We start from the raw sequence: 20,331 nt of genomic DNA on the forward strand, positions 1-20,331 counted from the left end.
ATGTTGCATATTGAATGCAAATAATCAAGCAGGTTACTTACACTCCTGAGATGACCGATGTCTAAACGTAAACCGCAAGTGAATTCTTTGCATATCCTCAATGGGCAATGCTACCTATTTAAATACATAAACAGCTATTAAAGTAAAAATGATATGATGAATACATAGAGGGAAGCTCTACCAGCAGTTCTAAATTAGCACTGCCCAAATATCCATCTATGGCTAAAGTCCTGCTGTAGTCATCAGTGGCAGCTATTTGTGCATAATGACCTAATGTTATGCTCTGCTGCACTTTTTCAGGACTTGTATTTCATTATTTGCCAAATGAAGCTATACCACCACAAGATTACATGCCTTTGAAATAAACTTTACATTTTAATGCAAATTCATATCATGACTAATGCTACTGTTGAATGAACTTTCTTGCTGAATAAGATAGTATTGCTTAGTCATAGATATATTAAAGGGCTTGCTTTGAAGTCCCTACACTGCAAAAAGTAAATTCTAATGTGCCTCCTTTGTTATTTGATCTTTAAATTGTGCGTGGATAAGATTCACAGTGGTGGAAAGTTGTATAATAAAAGGATCCTCCAATGTAGAAATGGGGCCAATTCAGATGTAAATTTCTCCACAAATAGGAGCCTTGCTATTTTAAGAGATAACACCTGATCTGGTGCTAGTTACAGATAGGTAGCCGTGTTGGTCTGAAGAAGTGTGCAAGCACACGAAAGCTCATACGAATAACAAACTTAGTTGGTCTCTAAGGTGCTACTGGAAGGAATTTGTTTGTTTGTTTTGACCTGGTCTGGTGCAACTGCCACTATTTGAGGAGTATGACATCATGTCTCATGCAAATCCTGAGTGCCAGTATTTGGGAAAGTAACAAGTCGGATGTTTCATCTTCAGTGGAGCTACACTCTGGAACCTATGGTCTGAACCTATCTTTATACCAGGTATACCAGGTATCTTAAGCTTGTATACAAAGGTCGCCTTTCTAATATCTGCCAATTCCCCTTTTGCACCACAGCTCATTGTGCTACCCAGTAGCTACCAGTTTTGACCGCTTTTTAGGGGACAGAAAAGTGGGGAGGAGAGACCATGAACATTCACTCTCTTCTAGATCCAACCCATTATTCTAATTCATTATAGCAGCATCACCTCACATACGTTTGGACACTACTGATCATAATCAGAATTAACTTGGAATTAGAAGACTTCAAAGGCTAGTTTTAAAAAGCTCCAAATATTTTATTATAAGCTTAACTTGGATTTCCACTAGTGCACCATTTTCAGAAGAGACACTGCTTGACACATAAATATTTGAAAGTACATGGAAATAAATACATTTTGTACCCAATAATACCTTTTATTATGCCATTTTTTTCCCTCCCTGCTGCCCTCTGTCTCTTCTTGCCAAAGCACCTTAATAGAATTAAACTCATTATCTACCTAAGAGCCACATTATGACAGCAATTTTCTATAGTGCTCTCTCTTTAAAAGGAGCAGATTTACAATAAGCTTTCCTAGTAGCCTACAGCCATTTTGTAATTATTTCCATCACAACCTTCCAAGAATTTGCTTATTACAAGTTACATGCAAACCATAGAGATGTCAATTAATTCTTCTCTAACAAGGATATAAATTGTAAAAGGTCTTTTTTCATGAGGTGACGGAAGTTCCCGTATTTTCTAATTTTTCTCAGCTTACTGGACCATACACTCCTACATTTGCTCTAAGTTTTTTTAAAAAATGCATTATTGTAATACTAGGAGAAAATGGAATGGGACAAAATTTCTATCAAATTCATCTTGGAGATTATGGGCAACTAAGTTAACTGTATACTATTACAAATGGAAAAATCACGCTTCTTGCTTCTAGAAGAGCAAAATAATGCAAGCAATTCCTTGGTGGCTTGCATTCTTTCAACTGTATTGTCAGAGCTTATAGTTTAGCATAAGCAGCAGAGTCCTAGGTTCCTCTTAAGCAAAGATTTTAAATGGGGAGGTGAGGCATCTCCTCCCCTGTCATACCTTTAATGTCTCCGCCCAGCGGGGCTGTTTAACTTGGTAGTAGACCACTGATTTGTATTCACTTGTAGGCTTGTCTCCAGCTCCTAAACAAATTGCATTCTTACACAAAACAGGGGAGAAGAGGAAAGAGGTGCAGCTTCTTAGTTCTTACATACATATTTTCAATTCAGAACTATATAACTACTATAGTTTTAATATTGCCATCCGTACAGTCTATGCTAACCTCTAGGACTCTTATGTCTTGACTCTCCAGAGAGGGTAAGTGTACAGTCCCAAAGTGGGGCAGAAACCAAAGGAAAACCACAGAAAATATGTTTATGATGGTGCAGCCCTGTAAATTACCTGAACAGGCAGGAAAGGGTAAAGTACCTCACAGCAAGAACGTAAGTAATTAAGGCTAGCATCAGCACTTAGCATTATGGACCACTGGCAACTCTGATGCACTTTGGAAGGGCCCACCATGTTACTTTGGCCTAAATTGTGTTTGTGAACTGTCTGTGTCCCTCAATACCCCTGGTACTGCCATCAAGGCTTTGTGGAAGATGTAAAGCGGTGGCCAGCCTGCAGCCACCTGTTGCCACCAGTGCTTTCCACCACCATTGGTGAGCCCCCAGAGAACGCTACAAAGCATTGGGGGCCCACTAGGCCGCACTTTGCTGAGGATTCCAATGGACCCAGATCTGGCATAATATTAACAGACATACTTGCAGAGGCAATGACTGCAGTTAAGCAGAAATTTAGCTTAACAACTCAAATGCTGGTGCACAGAAATTCTCACAGAAGCACTTTTAAGGACCACATTGTGTGGGAATGTGGCCATGTCTGTAACTGTCTCTTCTTTCTGAACAAGAAATGCTGTACTTCTCCCACTTGTAAAGGATAGTAACATCTGTCCTACCAACTGTAACTCATTAGCAAATTTAACTGCATTTCCACTACCTAGCTCCTAAAATTATTCAGCTACTTCATAAATTTTCCAATATTGGAAATAATGTTCTCAGCATCCAACAAAGCTATATGGTGCATGGGAGAGGAGATTAGTCATTGAAGGTTTTCTGGCTACTTCTTCTCTCAGCAGTTTTCCAGAATTTATATTTATGTAACTGTTTTATGCTACTTATTTGCATGTTTAGTCTTTCATGCAAATGCCCTGCCAATTTTTTCTTCCTTTCCAACCAATATCCAACCAATACTCTGATCCCTAAGTAACTCCCAGGAAATTTAACAGTGCAATTATTTTCTCAGCCAAGGATAGCTTGCTGTTCCAATAAATTCTTCCTTCTTTTCACTCTGTATCATTTATTTTTAAAGCTAAGATGTTGAACCAGGTTGGTCACATCTACTTAAGCACACCTACACAGCAGACAAAAATGTATATAGAGCTTTTATCTGAATTATTAGTCAGAAGGAGCATGAGAAGAGATATTATATATATTATATATTATAAGGCAGTGGAAGACAGGAGTGCCTGGTGTGCTCTAGTCCATGGAGTCATGAAGAGTCAGACACGACTAAACGACTAAACAACAACAACAACATATATTATAATATACAGTGGCACCTCAGGTTACAAATGCTTCGGGTTACAAAAGCTTCAGGTTACAGACTCCGCTAACCCGGAAGTAGTACCTCGGGTTATGAAGTTTGCCCCAGGATGAGAACAGAAATGGCGTGGCAGCAGGAGGCCCCATTAGCTAAAGTGATACCTCAGGTTAAGAACAGTTTCAGGTTAAGAACGGACCTCCAGAACGAAGTAAGTTCTTAACCAGAGGAACCACTGTATATTATATATATTATAACACAAAATATATATAACACAAAAACAAAAACAAAACACCTTGATATAGATATATAGATACACACACACACACACACACACACATATATATGTGTGTGTGTCATTTAAATATGAAGGTGTTTTGTTTTTGTTTTTACAGGCAATTTCAGCCTTAGATCAGATCAGGAGGAAGACTTGAGACTCTGTGCCACAGACTGTCAATCTTTCCGCAGACCTATCTCAGATTTTTCACATTATTTTCGAACCTCCAGAAAAGCCTCGCAGAGGCAAACACCAAAGGGACATTCTTTGTTGTTCACTACTGCTTCATTGGCAGCTGCCATTTCAATTTGCTCAATTTGCATTGTTGTGAGTACACATGGAACTTGCAGGAACAAGCAACCTTGCATGACTTTTGCACGCTGGAGTGTGGAGCACAAGCTATGAAATATACCAGCGAATGGGCTTGGGCCCAAAATGGATTACGTTAAAGCGGCATCTATGATTCTATTATTTGTGGACTCTAAAAAACATTTTGTTTTGCTCTTAAGGAATGTTATGGAGGTCAACAAACAATAGTTGCTTAAGTAAACCTATTCTTGTTGCCCTTGATTTATTAGCTAGCTGCTTCACCTGTAAAATTCAAGGGCAGAATGTGTGGGGGGGAATCTTTTTTATACTAAAAATGCACAATTATATATATAAAAAACCAATGTGCCAATGCTATCAATATATTATATATCAATATATTATACCAGGGTTCTTAGAATTCATCTTACTAAAAGTCCAACAGTTAAAACATATGGCAATCTATTTAGTCCAAACCAGGCTACTTGCATCTATACGACTTCTTTTTTCACCTCCTCATATATCAAGTGCAAACATATCTCTCAAAATATGTCATGACTATGATAAGATGGCTTGCCAATATACACCTATGGTTGTAGAATTCTGTGTGCCGAGTTTCTGAATCAAGCGCTCTTCATCAGCATATAAATGCTAACAGAGCAAAACCAACAGATCTGAACTGCAGCACAAGCTTTAGGAAATGAGGTTACAGCAAAGTTGTGCTTGTTCATCTTCAGTATGCACACAAGAGAGCAACACTTACTGGTATCACTTTTCCATCTTCATCACAGACACACATGTTGACTTCTATGTTTCTCTGTGAAGTTTTATTAGACTTATCCAGGTCTCCATTTAGCAAGGTAATGTAGATGTCATTTCTTATATCACCTATAAAAGAAATGCAAAAGGGGTAGATACCGGGACAGAAAGGACTGAAAGCAGCTAAGGTGACAGAATGCATAAGATCCATGCCTTGCCCTACTCAGTGATATACTGAAGTGTGAATGTTCAAGGGAGAAAATGAAATTCGGCTTTGATGTCTATTATCAAACTTTTATAGTCTTGTCAGGAAAGAGCTTGACATTGCTTCTACAGCGATATGTAATTCTCATCCTACAATGACACCTCCTGGTGAAGAACAGCAAAGGCACACCAGCTAGAGGGAAGAGTGTCATGCAGATACAGTAACATGTTGCTGTAAATTTAATTTGTGAATCACTTTTTGTGTAAGATTCAAGGTGGTCTATAATCAAACAGTAAAAATGACAAAATATAGGTTTAAAGACAATACAAATAAGCAGGCAAGGCAGAGACCTAAAAGAAATAGTACAAAGCAAAACTCCCCTTCAAATTTTAGGGGAGGGGGCGAAAGTTGGGATGCGGAAAAGTCACCGACTGCAAATGGAACCATTTCACCACCAAAATAATTTTGAAACAGAAGAGAAGCACAAGGCAACTTTTGATACAGGATGACTGTCTGTTGTATTTTTTTATGGAATCAAAAATAGGGTTGATTGAAAAGTTGTCAAAACTCTTTTGGCTTGAAATGAAGGAAAAACACACAGGCAAAAGGTTTCATGAACCAGCACTCTGCCTCACCCTTTTCACCACCACTGCCTGCTTCATGGTCCTGGGGGCAACCGTATTCATACAGTGGCTGCAGTGATTGTGAGGCACCATTTCCGTCTCTCCCCCTCCCCACTACCAGCTGGATCCAGAATGAGGACAGAAAGCTTTGCCTTTACTCTGATGTCACTGTGTCATCATGAACCCAATTGCCTTTTGATCTCACTCAGGAGCCATTTGTGGCAGGGGATTGGAACCACCAGCCAGTGAGACTCTAAGAAGCATGATGGTGTAAGTCGCAACTTCACAGCACACTTTATCACCTTTGTGGTGCCACCCTCCCACCCCAAATTGCAGAACCACCCCAGGCAACGTCACAGCAGGAAAAATATGGGTGGTGAAGCTGGTCTCGGAGTATTGCAACAGAAGAGGAAGTCAGGGCATGAAGTTCCATAAATCCCATTAAGGCATTACCACTAATTTATAGGAAAATTGAGAAATAAAAGTCCCAGTAAAAACATTACTGTTGCTTTCAGCACCTCAGAACAGACTTTCTTTGGGTGGTTTCATTTGTAAAAAGAAAATAGCCAGCTTCTAAGCAGAAGCAAACAACCTCATACCTGGCATGATTATTTCCGGAAAACCAAGCTTCCTAGCAACGACTGTTGTTCTGTCAACAAGATGAGGGTAGTCCTTTCTAATCTGAGTAGTGTCTCCAACAAGCATTTTCATAGTTACCCATAGCCCTGTAGAAGAAAAGAAGACAATATTTATAGTCCAATGCAGACTATCATTTTAAGAAACGCCTGCTGAGGTACTTTGTGCCATGGGCCAGGAGTCAGTTTAACCTGCTAATCAGAAGGCGGAGTGACTCCACCTGCTGCTGATCAGCCTTCAAGGACACAGAGGAGAAGGCACTGATGAGAATCAGCTGGCTTCAGCCTTCTTAAGCAGAGCTTCCAGCAGCATTCAGATGCTGGTAACAATGCTTGTAGTTTCTGGCCCTACCTTGCCGATTCCTTGACCCTTCACCCCATGATCATCGGATTCCCTGACCCCTGGACCGTGTGACTATGTGGATTGCTGTTCATCCACCCCTAGGACTGGACCTGACTTTGGATGCTGCCTCTGCCTCCAGGCAAGTACATGTCAGAGATTCTTCTACTTGGCTGATCTCCCACTCCAGTGAGCTCTGCACATTGTTCCTCAGCAATGAGACCACGACACCTTAGTTCACAAGCCACAAATCTATGGGCATAGCTACATTAACCACATCTTTCCAGCAAGGAACTCATAGGGCCTGTTAGGCATCTCTATTTGACCAATGAGGGCATTTTGGCTAAGCCATGTCTATTGGCCCCACACAAGATGTTAGGTGTGGAACAGGTAGAGATCTGGCTTGGTGATAGTGGGGTTGCAGGTACCAATCAGCTGATCATCAAAGCTTGCACAGCACTGTGCACAGAAAACTAGACATCAGGGCTTCCCTAACACTGTGCAAAAAAAGGCTGACCTGCTGTCACTGTGCCATCAGGTGACTGACAGATGGGTGACCTTGCCCACCTGTGAAGCTTGGTCCACTGGGAAGGGGAGCCCTCTGGCCATCTAGTTCCCCACCGCTTACATCAGGTGACAGCACATCTGTCTTAGAAGCTTAAGCTTGCTGCTATTTGTAAGAACCAGCACTTCTATGTGAGCTGCTGTGGCTAAGCAAATCATGATCTAAGTACATATACCTGCCCACATAAGAGTGCCTATCATAGAATTCTTGCCTGCTAAGGCATTCAACTTGGCACCAGGTGAAGTGCAAACTGGTCCTAAGGTCTGTCAATAATGCCATCCTATTTAGGTTAAAGTGAGTGGGGGTTAAGAGCAGACACCAATATGCTTTACCTTGTCCATCACCTTTGAGTGTTGTGACCTTGCTTAAGAGGTTATGCAAGAACTCATTCTCTGACACTCTAGAGGAAAAAGAAGAAGGAAAATATATCTATAAAAATAAACCATTAATACAAGCATGCAGTAAGCTGAACAGGAAGCACAATTGGAAGATGTTTGCACAAATGCTTGTTCCATTTCCTCCACCCAATGCTTGAATTTGCAACAATGGGAGGAATTCAAAATTGTGCTATGCCAGAAGGAGCGATCCCTGGTCTCCCTCCCTCCCTCTGCACTGTTCTAGGAATTCTCTCTCTAGCCAATTTGGGGCTGAGGGCTTAGGGGGCATGCTCAAGGAAGGCTTTGCACAGGGCTTCTGTGGTGGGACTCCAGCCTAACCTAACCTCCCTCACAGTGTTGTAGTACAGATAAAAATGTAGAGGAAGAAGCATGCATGCCACCCTGGGCGCCTTGGAAGAAAGGTGAAATATACATGCAATAAAAAAATAAAATTAATTAATTAATAAAAAATTCTTACGGGTGAAAAGGAATGAAATGTTGCTTCTCTTCATCACTTTCTGCTTTTCCTTTTATGATGTCTGTAATATCCATAACTGGGGTGGGGAAGAAAAAATCCGTCCAAATGTGCATGAAAGAAATGGACAAACAATTCCTCTTCTTGTTAGGATCAAATACCTCATCAATTTCATCAAGTTGGACTGTAGACAAGTATTATACTGCAGATTATACTCTCAAGCTTATTATGCAAATTCATTCCAAATAGCTTCAAATGTAATTACTTTTCCACATTTTTTTTTAAATGCAAGTTTCATTTTCTAGTGTGTACTCCAAGTCTAATCATTCTAACAATATCAAACTCTGCAGTGTTGTCCAAATCCAACAAAACACATAGTTTTCAGTATGGCCAGTTTGCTGCCAAGGAAGTTCCTCCTACTGTGATGCTGATCTATAACCAGGGAAAACATTTTGTGTGTTCTCAATTATTCAGAACTTACAAAAATAATTAAATTATTTGCCTCCGATTCCTGCCTCATCAATTAATTTAATCATGTAGCAATGAAGAACAGCCAATAAATACCAGAGCCCTAGGTAGATGGTAATTAACTTGACTTCAAGGAAGCTGAGACAGCTAATTCGTTGTGCATTCTTAAATAATACATTAGCATTCAGCTTTTGCTTATGTGCATTACATCCCTACAGTTTCTTTTTGTTACCCTATGAAACTCCAATGTGGCATCCTATGCTGAGGTATTCCCCCCAAAAATTGTTTAAAGCATTTCATCCTGTACACCTTTTCCACACCCAGGAGATCTCATGCCACGTACATATCTCCAACAAAAGGCCATGCACAAATTTCCATTTCTCTGCCACAATCCTGTCCATACTACTGTAGTTTTTTGAAGTGAATGTTCACTAAAGAGCTTCAAAGAACACATTCACCTAACAACACCACCCTGATCAAATTTAGGTAGCCACTTTCTTAGTTTCGCTTATGAGCATTCCACGAGCAGAGCAGTTATAACTCCATGTTTAATGTCCAGTATTAACTTCAGTTATTTCTTCAGTTCTAGACTCTTTCATAGAATCATAGAGTTGGAAGTGACCCAAGGGTCATCTAGTCCAACCCCCTGCAATGCGGGCTAGAGCATCCATGACAGATGACCATCCAACCGCCGTTTAAAAACCTCCAAGGAAGGAGAGTCTCATGGGAGTCTGTTCCACAACTGAATAGCTCTTACTGTTAGAAAGTTCCTCCTGATGTTCAGTAGGAATCTCCTTTCTTGCAACTTGAAGCCATTGGTTCTAATCCTGCCCTCCAGAGCAGGAGAATACAAGCATGCTCCCTTCTCCATGTGACAGCCCTTAAGATATTTGAAGATGGCTATCATATTTCCTCTCATTCTTCTATTTTCCAGGCTAAACGTACACAGTTCCTTCAAGTGCTCCTTATAAGGTTTAGTTTCTAGGCCCCTGATCATCTTGGCTGCCCTCCTCTGCACAAGTTCCAGCTTGTTAAATTGTGATGCCCAGAACTGGACACAGTATTCCAGGCGTGGTATCACCAAGGCAGAACAGAGTGGTATTATTACTTCCCTTGATCTGGAGACTAGACTTCTGTTGATGCAGTCTAGAATAGCATTAGGGTTTTTTGCTGCTGCATCACACTGACTCATGGTGACCTACCATCATTAAAGGGGGGGGGCAGAGTCATGATCCAGAGACACCTTACACCAGTGGCTGTATGCCTATGACAAACTTAGAGTAGACCCACTGAAACATTTCAATGGGTGTATGCTGAATATGACAGCCAGTTACAGCCCGACGTGTCTTCCCACATGGGGTGGGGAGGAACAATGTTGCCAATTTTCACATCCATTGGCAGCCCTTTATGCATAATACAATGCCCCTTTAGAGGATCCGCAACTTTCAGAGGCAGCTTTTTAGGGGTCGGGGCTTTAAAAGACAAAAAGTAGTTTAAAAGCCACAGTGTACCTGAGGAAGACCATGCAACCCTCTTTGGATCCTGTCCAAGTATTTTCTTACCTGCCACTCCAAAAGGTCGTCTTATGCCCTGGGTATATTTTCTTGTATTACTATCTTTAAGATCCATTCTTCCAACCCGTACAATCTGGCAAATCAAATAAATTTTTTCTCTTCCGAGATCCTTGTTTCCAAGATCCTGATATTTGTGAAAGCAAAGACCAATTACAAGAGTCACAATGAAATTCCATACCATGTAGAGATTCATAATGCATAGGTACAAAGAGTGGTGCAAGAATATGTCCATAATGGAAAGGAAATGTTTTCATTTAAAGGAAAACATCAGTTCAGAAAACTGGATTTGACTGACATGAAATCTGGATTCAAAGTATGCATCAACTTCAAAGCAAGAAGCTAAGTGAAGTCAGTGAAGCACCTTGAGAAATAAGTCACTGCATGATCAATCAATCAGCAGACCTTCACCCAATTTGATCCAACACTTTCAAAATACTTTCAAGTTCACTGAAGCAAATGACGATCTACATCAGAATCAGTTTGACCTTTCTAACAGGGCATGTGGGGTGTGTGAGAGAGAAGGAACCAAATGTATTGATCTCTCGGAGTTCTGAAAATGAAGGTGAATTTTCAGAAGTCTTTATATACAATTCATTCACACACGATTTTGTAAGCATATTAGGGTCGCAACCTAAAAGACTGCAGATGCAATCCTCATACTCAACTTTTCATTTGCTCTGAGCTGGAGGTTTTACATGCCACCCTCAACCCCCGCCCCCTGCAAAAAAAAAACACCCCGATTTTTAAACTCATCCAAAGTTAAACTGTAGTTGAGGATTTGTTTCAAGAGTTTGATAAGAAAACTAAGGAGATAAATAGAAATGTCCCTTTCAAAAATTCACAAGCCCAATCCCCCAGCTGCTTTTTAAACTGGGGAGGGTGGTGTGGGGAATTCAAGAAGTAGTCTTGAAATCTTGCAGAGTATCTGGTTCTAAGAGAGAAGCTTCCTGGAACAAGAGTATTCACAGGTTTCGCTGACTGGCCTTGAGTTTTCTATGCATTCTGCTTTTTCTAAAATTAAACATGATTAAACTGAACAGCCACAAGTTCATTAAGCTTGTATTGGAGGGGGGGAAATATTATTGGTCCCTTGGTGACAAATAAGGGGTTTTTTTTCTTCCCTGGGTGATATGCATAAGCAATAATTTACTGATGTCCTTGAGTAATCAGAATAGGAATTGTATGTCTCAGTGATTTCAATCACCTCTTCTGTTTAGTGTAACATCTGTCTACAAGATTAATAGAGGTATTTTCCCTGTACTACAGTATTAACTTCTGCCAAATATAGCTACGAACAAGCTAATATCATATGGGTCAATTACTGCTGAGTCCTGACCAGCATCTATTCTACTAGGTCATGTATCTAATGTAAGCAAAATACAATGGCATATTATTCATCCTGAAAGAGACGAAGAGTGCAAATGGAGCTGAAAGCAAAGTTGAATTCAAAGCAGTTTAATACAGCATAGACCCCCAAGGATTTAGACTTGGAACTAATGTTCCAGATGCGTGGAAATGTTTCCTCTATGTATCCTGGCTAAGAAATGTTGCTGTTTATTATTTTAGCATTAGTTTTCTGATAATACACTGAATAATTTTTCAGAAACATAGTCATGTGTCTATCATTGTGCTGATGAGCATACTGACAGTACGATCCTATACATTTTTCATTTTCTTCCAGGTAAATTTGTATAGGGCTGCAGACTAAGACATCTCTCAACCTGGGCCACATACAGTTCTGCATATATTAGGTATATTAAGTCAGACCACCTATCAGGACTAAACTCTATCCTGTCTCCTGAAAATCTAGCAATTTTTAAAATATAGAACAGAACATCCTGGAGATGTGACAAAATTTGAAAAATGCTTGATTCGATAAGCTTTCCAGAAAAATGCCACTGGCAGTTAAGTACTATAGTAAAGATACAAGCTACTCACAGTGAAAACCACCTTCAGATTGTTGAAATTGTCGATTTCTTTCACAAAACCTTTGCTCCCCCATCTCACCAAGTAATTTTCACTGTTTAAAAAGAACACATCATGTTATACTCTGTATGACTGGGTCATCTAATAGCTTCACAAAGCATAATTGGCGGATAGCATTATATAATACACATTGCTCTGCACAAATCTGAACACCTGGCAATGCCACTTCTACAAATTGACTCTTATTCAGATATATACCCCATTCTTTGCTTTTGACAAGCACATTCTAAAGACAAAATAATGGCATGCCGTGAAGGCTGGTGTCTAGATAATTAAGCAAGAAATAAGGTTGGAAAATATATTGTGTCTGCACTTTAAAAAATGCTATAATAGATAAGCAGCGAAGGCCCCATTAATGGTTTTGAGACATAAAAGTATCATCCTTCAAGTCTTATCCTACACATGGCTGCTGAGACATAAATACCGTTAACTTCAGTGGAGTTTATTTCTAGCTAAGTATTCACAGGATTTTAGAAGGGGTTCAAAGGCCACTTTCCTGGAAATACTTCCAAAGTAATAAGGGTGCAAAAATGAGATCAAATTCAAAGAAGAATGCACAAGGCAGCTCAGACTAGAAGGAAACAAGCACTCAAATGTGTTTAGTTCTACAATAGCATAAAAGCAAATACTGTATATATTTAAGAGTATAGCTTTCTTCAGTATTGTTGTGAAATTTTGTAACTGGATCTTGTGGATGGGTTCAGAGGAAACAATCCTGGTCAGTTCCTGGATTCATAGCCTGGTTTCCCCCAAGCACAGCTCCACTCAGGAGATGCTCCAGTCAGCAGGAGCAAAGTCTGGATCTAAGCAATAAAGAATGGTGGTTTCCAAGATATCATGCTGTCTTACTGGCTCTGTATTTTAGGTTGGTATACTACTTCTACTAAACCTTCCAAATCTTCTGTCAAAGGATTCACTAGCATGGATAAGTTCAAATGCTGCAAGCCACCAGAGTCATTTGAAGCTTCTCAATGTACTCAGTGTACTCAGTGTACATTCACCTAAGCTCCATTGTTCAGTTTATTTTTGCACATTTAAAGATATGTAATAAATAACTATTACCTCGTTCCTTAACATTTTGGAACATGCTTATCATGCAATTGAATTCCATACTAATATAATTTATTTATTGCTTATTTTATATTGTTCTTCCTCCCAGAGCTACTTAAAATGGTTAATTGTAGACATTTGGGGTTTTTTCCTTTTCTGTTCTATCTTTTTCCCTTCTCTTTTATAGTATGAATATTCATTCTGTCTTCGATTCTTTTACTGTTCTCTCCCTTAGGGTTCCAAAACACCTAATGAACACTGAAATTACAATTGCAAAGATTCTCATTGATAGTGTGAAAGTCTATTTAAAGTACCTGACAATTTGCAATCTCTTTAAGCTGTGAAATGTGTGTGTGTTTTCATTTTCAAGGGATCATTCTTAGACGTCACACATTTATCCTAAAAACACTTGTCAGCTTGGCAAGGAAGATTGACACCTCACACCAGCAAAACAGCAGCATACCTTATAACTGTCTGCTTCTGGGGATCATAGAGTGACATGAAAAGTTCTGCATCTTCTCCTATTCTGCAGACAAAATTCCTCACGAAAACGTAAAGACTGTGAGTGGGTGATGAAGAGCTTCTGGAGTAGGTCCCATAATCAGATTCATCCTTTGACTGTATATGAACAAATCATAAGAAGATAACGTTATCCAAACTACACCTAGAACCTGCCTCCTCCTCTGTGTTAGGTTTCACAGTAATGCATCATTTTGGCCACAGTACACAACTTGAACCACTATATTTATTAGGTGCAGATTTAACCTTTGCTTTCAAATTCAAGAATTGATGCACTGCTTTTGTGAATATTTTGAGAATCCAATGGGTGACACCCAATGGGTGTTCCTTCTCCAGTGCAAAACATCCATTAGTGGAACAAGGAGGGTGGCAATTCCCTGCTCCAGAAGGTCCCCTCAATCCTCCATAATAGATTTGGAGGGGTTGCTAGGGGGGGACGTGATGGAAAACTGGAGATGGTCTCCCTTTCTGTTCCTCTGACAGAGGTCTTCATCAGTGGAAGCAGGCACTGGGCACCATATCATTTCCAAGTCCAACATACTTACAAATACTTACAGATAACCAGCAGTGCATTTTCAATAGAATAGATATTTTGCATTGTATGTGCTGGTTATACAATAATTTATGACGCACTATCAGATTATCAATGTGGCATTTATTGTGCACTTGATTTTTAAAATGATGCTCGGTCTTTGTTACTTATTAATGACATTAAATAACTATCTGAGGGTATTAGAAAGGTATTTCCACACAAGTTAAGCACTAATTCAAAGGGTGGGCTCAAGCCTTACAGTAGATAATGACTTCTATCCACCAGCTACAGATAAGCTCACCAAGTTTGTCTTCTCAAGGAGGGTGAGATGCACTGGCAACTTAATCCTGGGTTATAAAGAACAGAAGTAGCACAGCATGTCACTGTGGAACTAGGCTGCAAGAATAGACCTGACATTGTCATTGTTTATTTTATTTCTGCTATTTGTATACCGCTTACTTATCCAAGTGTCAAAGTTTAGATGGTGCAATTGCTGCTACTGTAATGATGAGCCTGGAAAGCTATTGCTTCAAGACGACTGAAGCTTTTTAACACACCAACAGATGATCAAGTAAGTTCCAAATGCAAAATAAGGCTACTTGGCTGGCTAAAAGGAATGGTCTTGGGGAGCAGGAAGCGAGAGATGAGCATCTAACTTTTTGAAATCTTATTTGTCACCATATCAGACTTTGAATTCTCTTTTGTCTCTATAGCAGTGATCTGTGCTAATTGGGGTATCCTTTGCAGCTGAAAACTTAAATAAAAAATTAACAGTACAGTACATAGTAAAGACACTTTATACAAAACATTCTCAGTGTACACAATCTGTTGATGAAAAAGCTTTCACTGGCTAAAATCAGAAAACGATAAGGTTCTCATGAGAAAGGAAACTTCTATTTGAAAGCACAGAAATGGGTGTGTAAACTTCATACCATCTCCTCTTTAATCCGTTCTGTGATTTTGTTAGTAGCTTCAGCATGAGCATGAAAGAGGCTGATGACACTGGTCTTCTCTGGATCCAAGATATTCCCATCTTCATCTCTAACTATCAGATCTAGCTCTAGTATCCTGTAAGCATAAAGAGGAAATAACATCAGTAACCTTATTTGTTTTTTAGAGCTCATATCAACCACCTTATAAAAGCATACCTTTCCAAGTCACTTAGCATTTAAATAATCTGAAGCTCATGCTTGTCTTTAGATATTTAAATATGTTATGCTTTAATATGTATTTAGGAATCACTTTTAAAATGTCTACATCCCCATGAAACAGCACATCAGGTGTTCAAATTTATATATATTGGTTGACGGGCCTTGTGAAAAATCTTAAGAATGAAAACACTTTAAAATTAAACACAAGCACATCTAAATAAAAAATGCCTGCATAGAACAATATGACATCACTATGATTTTCTGAGTTCATTTTTGAAAGCAATAGTAAACCCAACTCAATCATTGTTAACATTTCTGAAATATCCCAGCTTGCAGCATACACTGACTTGAACTGTATCAGTAGCTGTAAGCCAGAACTAGAGAACTTACTTGTTGCCATAGTCAATTTTGGAAGTGACTTTTTGCTTCAGTTCTTTGAGCTCATCTTTGGGCAGTGTCCCTGAGAGAAGCTGAGACCTCCACTCCATTAACTCGCACATCATAGATTGTACTTGTCGAAACCGGTCCTTCTTGTTTGCCTGAAACATGTAACACATTTCAGATGTCAACTTATCTGAAATTTCAAATACTATTTGCTTTTATTCCAGTGATTAAACAATTATTGGATTGCAGAAAAATAAGGATCTTTCCTCTGGTATTAAAGCAAAACTATCCTACCTTCGAAAGCTACAAACCAATCAGTGCATGTAAAACTAATGTTATCATATTTACAAAGGCTTGGTGCATATTATGCTACAGGGTGACAGAGAGATGGGATGCAACAGTGAAAATTAGAGGTAACAAGGGCAGACCTGATTCCCCAGGATTCCCCAGGGTGTAACCCACAGGGAAGGGTCATAGCTCAGTGGTAGAGCATCTGCTTTGCATACACAGGTCTCCAGCTGAATCCCTGGCTTCCCCAGCTGGGGTTCAGAAGGACTCCATGCCTGAAGCCCTGAATGGTCACTACAAGTCAGTGCTGACAATGCTAAGCTAGATGGGCTCTTGGCCTAACTCACTGTAAGGCCACTTCCTATGTTCTTATTCCTACCCTTACTCTCAGCACAATTTAAACCCCATCATGCCAAGCTTGTCAATCAGAAAAAGGTGGCCTAGGTCACACCTCACCACACCAAGGGAAGAAATATTATTGCATGGCCTAAGAGGAACCTGGCAGTACCACACCCACTGCAAGATTCTTTCTTTTTTTCTAATTTGGTTTTGTGTGTGTGATAGATCTTTTATTTCGTGAAATTCAGCTAGAAGAGAAAAAAAAAGCTTTTAGGTTTCTTATTTGTGCCTTTTACAGAGTGCTATAGCCACTGAGTCACACTGCTTTCACCACTGATTGTGGCAACTAAAACACGCAGTATAGAGAGGCTATTTATAATAATGGCACTTCCTGTTAAGGTTTAAATACACTGTGCAGTAGTGCTGTCCTTTGGCACGCAAAATTCCCTTTCTTTGAATTAGGCAGGCTGTCGGAACACATTAAAAATAGACAAGTTGTTTAGAAATATATAATAGCAGCTTTTCCCTATAAGCAAAAAGTAGTAGGTTCTGAATTACAGGTGCCTTCAACCTCCTACTGTGAGCACATTCCTGCATTGCGTATTAAAGGTCAGTCAGAGACTGAAAGAGCATAAAACTCAAAGTGGAATTATACTGGCAGGCTTTTAACAAAAGAGCAAACTCTTCAATGAAGGGATTGATTCTTTATAGTCTCTTTCAAAGGAGTGTTCTTTTCATGAAATGAAAGACAAAACACTGTCTTAAACACCTGGCATATCCATAATTAAGCCTACACAATATGGCTAACATAGCACCTAACCCTGTTAACGTCTTCTTTGCCTGCAGTCAATAATTTTATTCATCTGAGGTACTTTTTGTTTAAAATACTTGAAGTAATAGACCTATGGGAGGGATTGCTTACCACATAGAGCTGTTTCCAGATATTGCCCCATTCCCAAAGTGTGCAGGTAACCTCTTGCACCAAAGGAATCTCAGCAGGTATTACATTTTCTGCATTTCTGAACAAAAGGATAAACAGTGGTTTAATGGCATGATTCCCACCCTGATCAGCAGCCCAGAATCCAGCCCAGAGAAGGAACGGTCAGCCAGATCAGAAGGATCAATGGTAAAATACACAGGGGGTGCTAGATGGACACAGATGGACCCAGGCCTAACACCAAGGCTGAGCCAATCAGCTTGGAGCCTCTTAAACCTCACATTCCTGAACTAGAAGCCCCCGAAAACAGCCACACACAAACTCTGGCCAGGCTGATTTCCTCTGTGAGAAAGTCCCTCTACACCAAGGATCTCACTCGTGCCAGCACAGCACACCAGAGGGAACTGACAGGAAGGAGGTGGAGTATTAGGCTCCAGACCAAAAGACTCTCCATTCTTCAGGAAGGAGGCAGAAGCAAAGGGGGTTAGTCTGGCTAAGAGGGGCATAAGTCTCGGAGACACTTTCTTGTATTTTTATGCTGTGAACCACCCTGAGATCTACAAATGAATGGTGGTATACACATTTAATAAATAATAATAATTTTGGCACATGAAATGAACAACAAAATGGCGCACCCCAACCTTTCAAAGAAGAAGGGGGGAATGGGGGGAGGGGGTAAAGTTCCACACTGGGATCAAGGGGGTAGTGTAGTGGCAGCAACAGCGGGCATTTCTTGGCGGTTGGATCTGCTGCCCCTGTGGATCCTGCCACTTGAGGCAGTTACTTCACCTTGCCTCATAGGTGGGCCAGCCCTGGTTGCAGATAACACTGAATCAAGTTGCTAACTTGGAACAGTCCAGGGTCCTACTATGCCAGACTGTTACCTGACTGACAACACCACCCACAAGCACCCCTCACCCTCCTTGTCATTAGGAAAGGGCACCTTACAAATCTTTTGCCTATCAGCTACTGGGTGTGCACATTCTAGCTTTTCCCATCAGACGATAAGGATCACTCTTAGCAAAGGACCCTTTCAAGCATTAGTTACAGAAATTATTTCGCCAAGCTGTTCAGCATCAATCACATGGGGGATTTTAGCTATAATACTCCCATCCGCTGACATATACCTCAAAAGAATTATCTCAATGAAATACCTTTTTTTCTCAACAGAAAGTTCTTTGATGTGGATAAAAGATTTTGGAAATATTCCCTAATGGAAGAAGAAGGGGGAAAGCACATTTGTTATATTGTACCGAACATTTCTTCTATGACAAATTAAAAGGACCAAAAGTAGGTTGATATATAGAGGTTCTGGAATAAAACTCTGGTGAGTTTTATTCTCATGTAGCTGCAACTACTATGTACGGAGTTAAATTATTAACCATTTGCCACTTTTCCCAGCCTGGGGCCTTCCAAATGTTTTAGACTACAACTCCCAGCAGCTCCAGCCAGCCAAAACATCTGAAGGGCATCAGATCAAGTTCACACATTACCAGGGTTGCTCATAGAGTCCTGTCCACTGCAAACGAACGTCCACCTATTTTCTTCATCCTCAACTATTTCTTGACGCCTGACTCAAGTGTTGGTTCCATACACCAGCTTTTTCTTTGACGGAGTGGTAGAGCACAAGCTTTGCAAGCAGAAAGTCCCAGATTCACATAGCTGTCAACGTTTCCCTTTTCTAAAGGGAAATTCCCTTATTCCAAATAGGATTCCTTGCAAGAAAAGGGAAAAGTTGACAGCTATGCAGATTCAGCCAGAGCCATCTCTTGCTAAATGTTTCAAAAAGCCAGTTATTTGAAAGAGCTCTGCCTGAGGCCTCAAAGCCACTGCTAGCTGGAAGAGATAATACTGGAGAAAATGGAGAAGTAGTCTCCATCTAAAGGAACCATTGACTTCACCAAAGTACAAACATTCAAGGTAGCATCTCCATTCATATAATATTTTATAATACCTACGAGGCTCAAGAGGAGTTTATGTATTAAAGTATCTTTGTTATGGTTCTGTCTACAAGCTGTGGGTCTGGTGGCCTAACAACACATTCAGTTACACAGGAGGATTAGCAGTCACACGCTAGGTTCTTAAAAATTAAATACCAGGCCAGTGCAGGAGACCACAATTCTGATCAGCACCACAGCCTGAGAGGATAGGTAGCTGAAGCCTTGGTGCCACTGAGCATTTTTTCCTAATGCTTATTACCATGTAGTGGGGTGGTTTTGCTGAGATTGCAGCTGGAGAGAGGAGTCTTAAACCTTCTCTCCCAGAGCGTTGCAGTGACCATCATATCCTGCTTCATATTTAAATTTTTTTGCTAACCACGAGATTGCTAATCATGTTGATGGAACATGTAGCCTAAGATCCATTTGTGAATCTTCTCTTTAATACAACACATGATACACATATCCTCTTGTGATCAGCAGTCAAGCTGAAAAACTGAAATGTCACTCAGATCCTGGATTATCCTGACATTAAACCTGAGCTCACTGTTTCATCTAAACTGAGGGGAATTCAAGTTGAAACAAACCAGGATGTTCATGCCAATGCTAGTCAGTGAAGGGAGGGGAAAGGGAAATATTTAAATCGGCACATAAGAGAAGAAGGAAACGGGAAATGAAAAGGGGTACTCATGTGTTAAATTCAACAAATGTAGTGTCTGTGTACGCAATAACTGAGCTGTACAAATCAAGTCTACGCTCTTTCACACAATCATTTGTACTTACAGCTACATTCAATGTCATGTGGGGATAAGCCTAATGGGCAGAGTCAATGGGGAAAAACCAAAGGGAACAAAGCAACTTAAGAAGTGGTTGTTAAATGTAAAAAACAAAGGCACACAGTCAGATGTCAGCTGGAACTTAGGCACTGCAGGAATAAAGGGATGCCGGTTAGTAATAGGGTAAAGCTGAACTAGAAGATACACAGCTATAGAGCTGCAAAATAGCTCTGAAAGAGGCACTGCTAGATCAGAA

At 40.1% G+C, this 20,331-nt stretch overlaps 1 protein-coding gene across 5 annotated transcripts in view; it reads right to left on the reverse strand.

Annotated features, from left to right (window-relative positions):
- Positions 1-20,331, reverse strand: part of DOCK2 (dedicator of cytokinesis 2) — a 241,012-nt gene that overhangs the window by 208,147 nt on the left and 12,534 nt on the right. For all 5 annotated transcript variants that reach the window (XM_083596706.1, XM_083596709.1, XM_083596710.1 and 2 more), the window contains 13 exons: positions 18,517-18,572; positions 17,348-17,444; positions 15,805-15,953; positions 15,196-15,331; positions 13,676-13,830; positions 12,115-12,196; positions 10,165-10,300; positions 8,138-8,213; positions 7,615-7,682; positions 6,342-6,467; positions 4,919-5,043; positions 2,031-2,129; positions 42-114 (listed from right to left, as the gene is read on the reverse strand). In XM_083596706.1, coding sequence (XP_083452832.1) covers positions 42-114; positions 2,031-2,129; positions 4,919-5,043; positions 6,342-6,467; positions 7,615-7,682; positions 8,138-8,213; positions 10,165-10,300; positions 12,115-12,196; positions 13,676-13,830; positions 15,196-15,331; positions 15,805-15,953; positions 17,348-17,444; positions 18,517-18,572 — 1,378 coding nt within the window. The remainder of the gene's footprint in view (positions 1-41; positions 115-2,030; positions 2,130-4,918; positions 5,044-6,341; positions 6,468-7,614; positions 7,683-8,137; positions 8,214-10,164; positions 10,301-12,114; positions 12,197-13,675; positions 13,831-15,195; positions 15,332-15,804; positions 15,954-17,347; positions 17,445-18,516; positions 18,573-20,331) is intronic.

The sequence above is a fragment of the Podarcis filfolensis genome, assembly GCF_964270895.1.
Source record: "Podarcis filfolensis genome assembly, chromosome: 2".
Lineage (NCBI taxonomy): Eukaryota > Metazoa > Chordata > Lepidosauria > Squamata > Lacertidae > Podarcis > Podarcis filfolensis.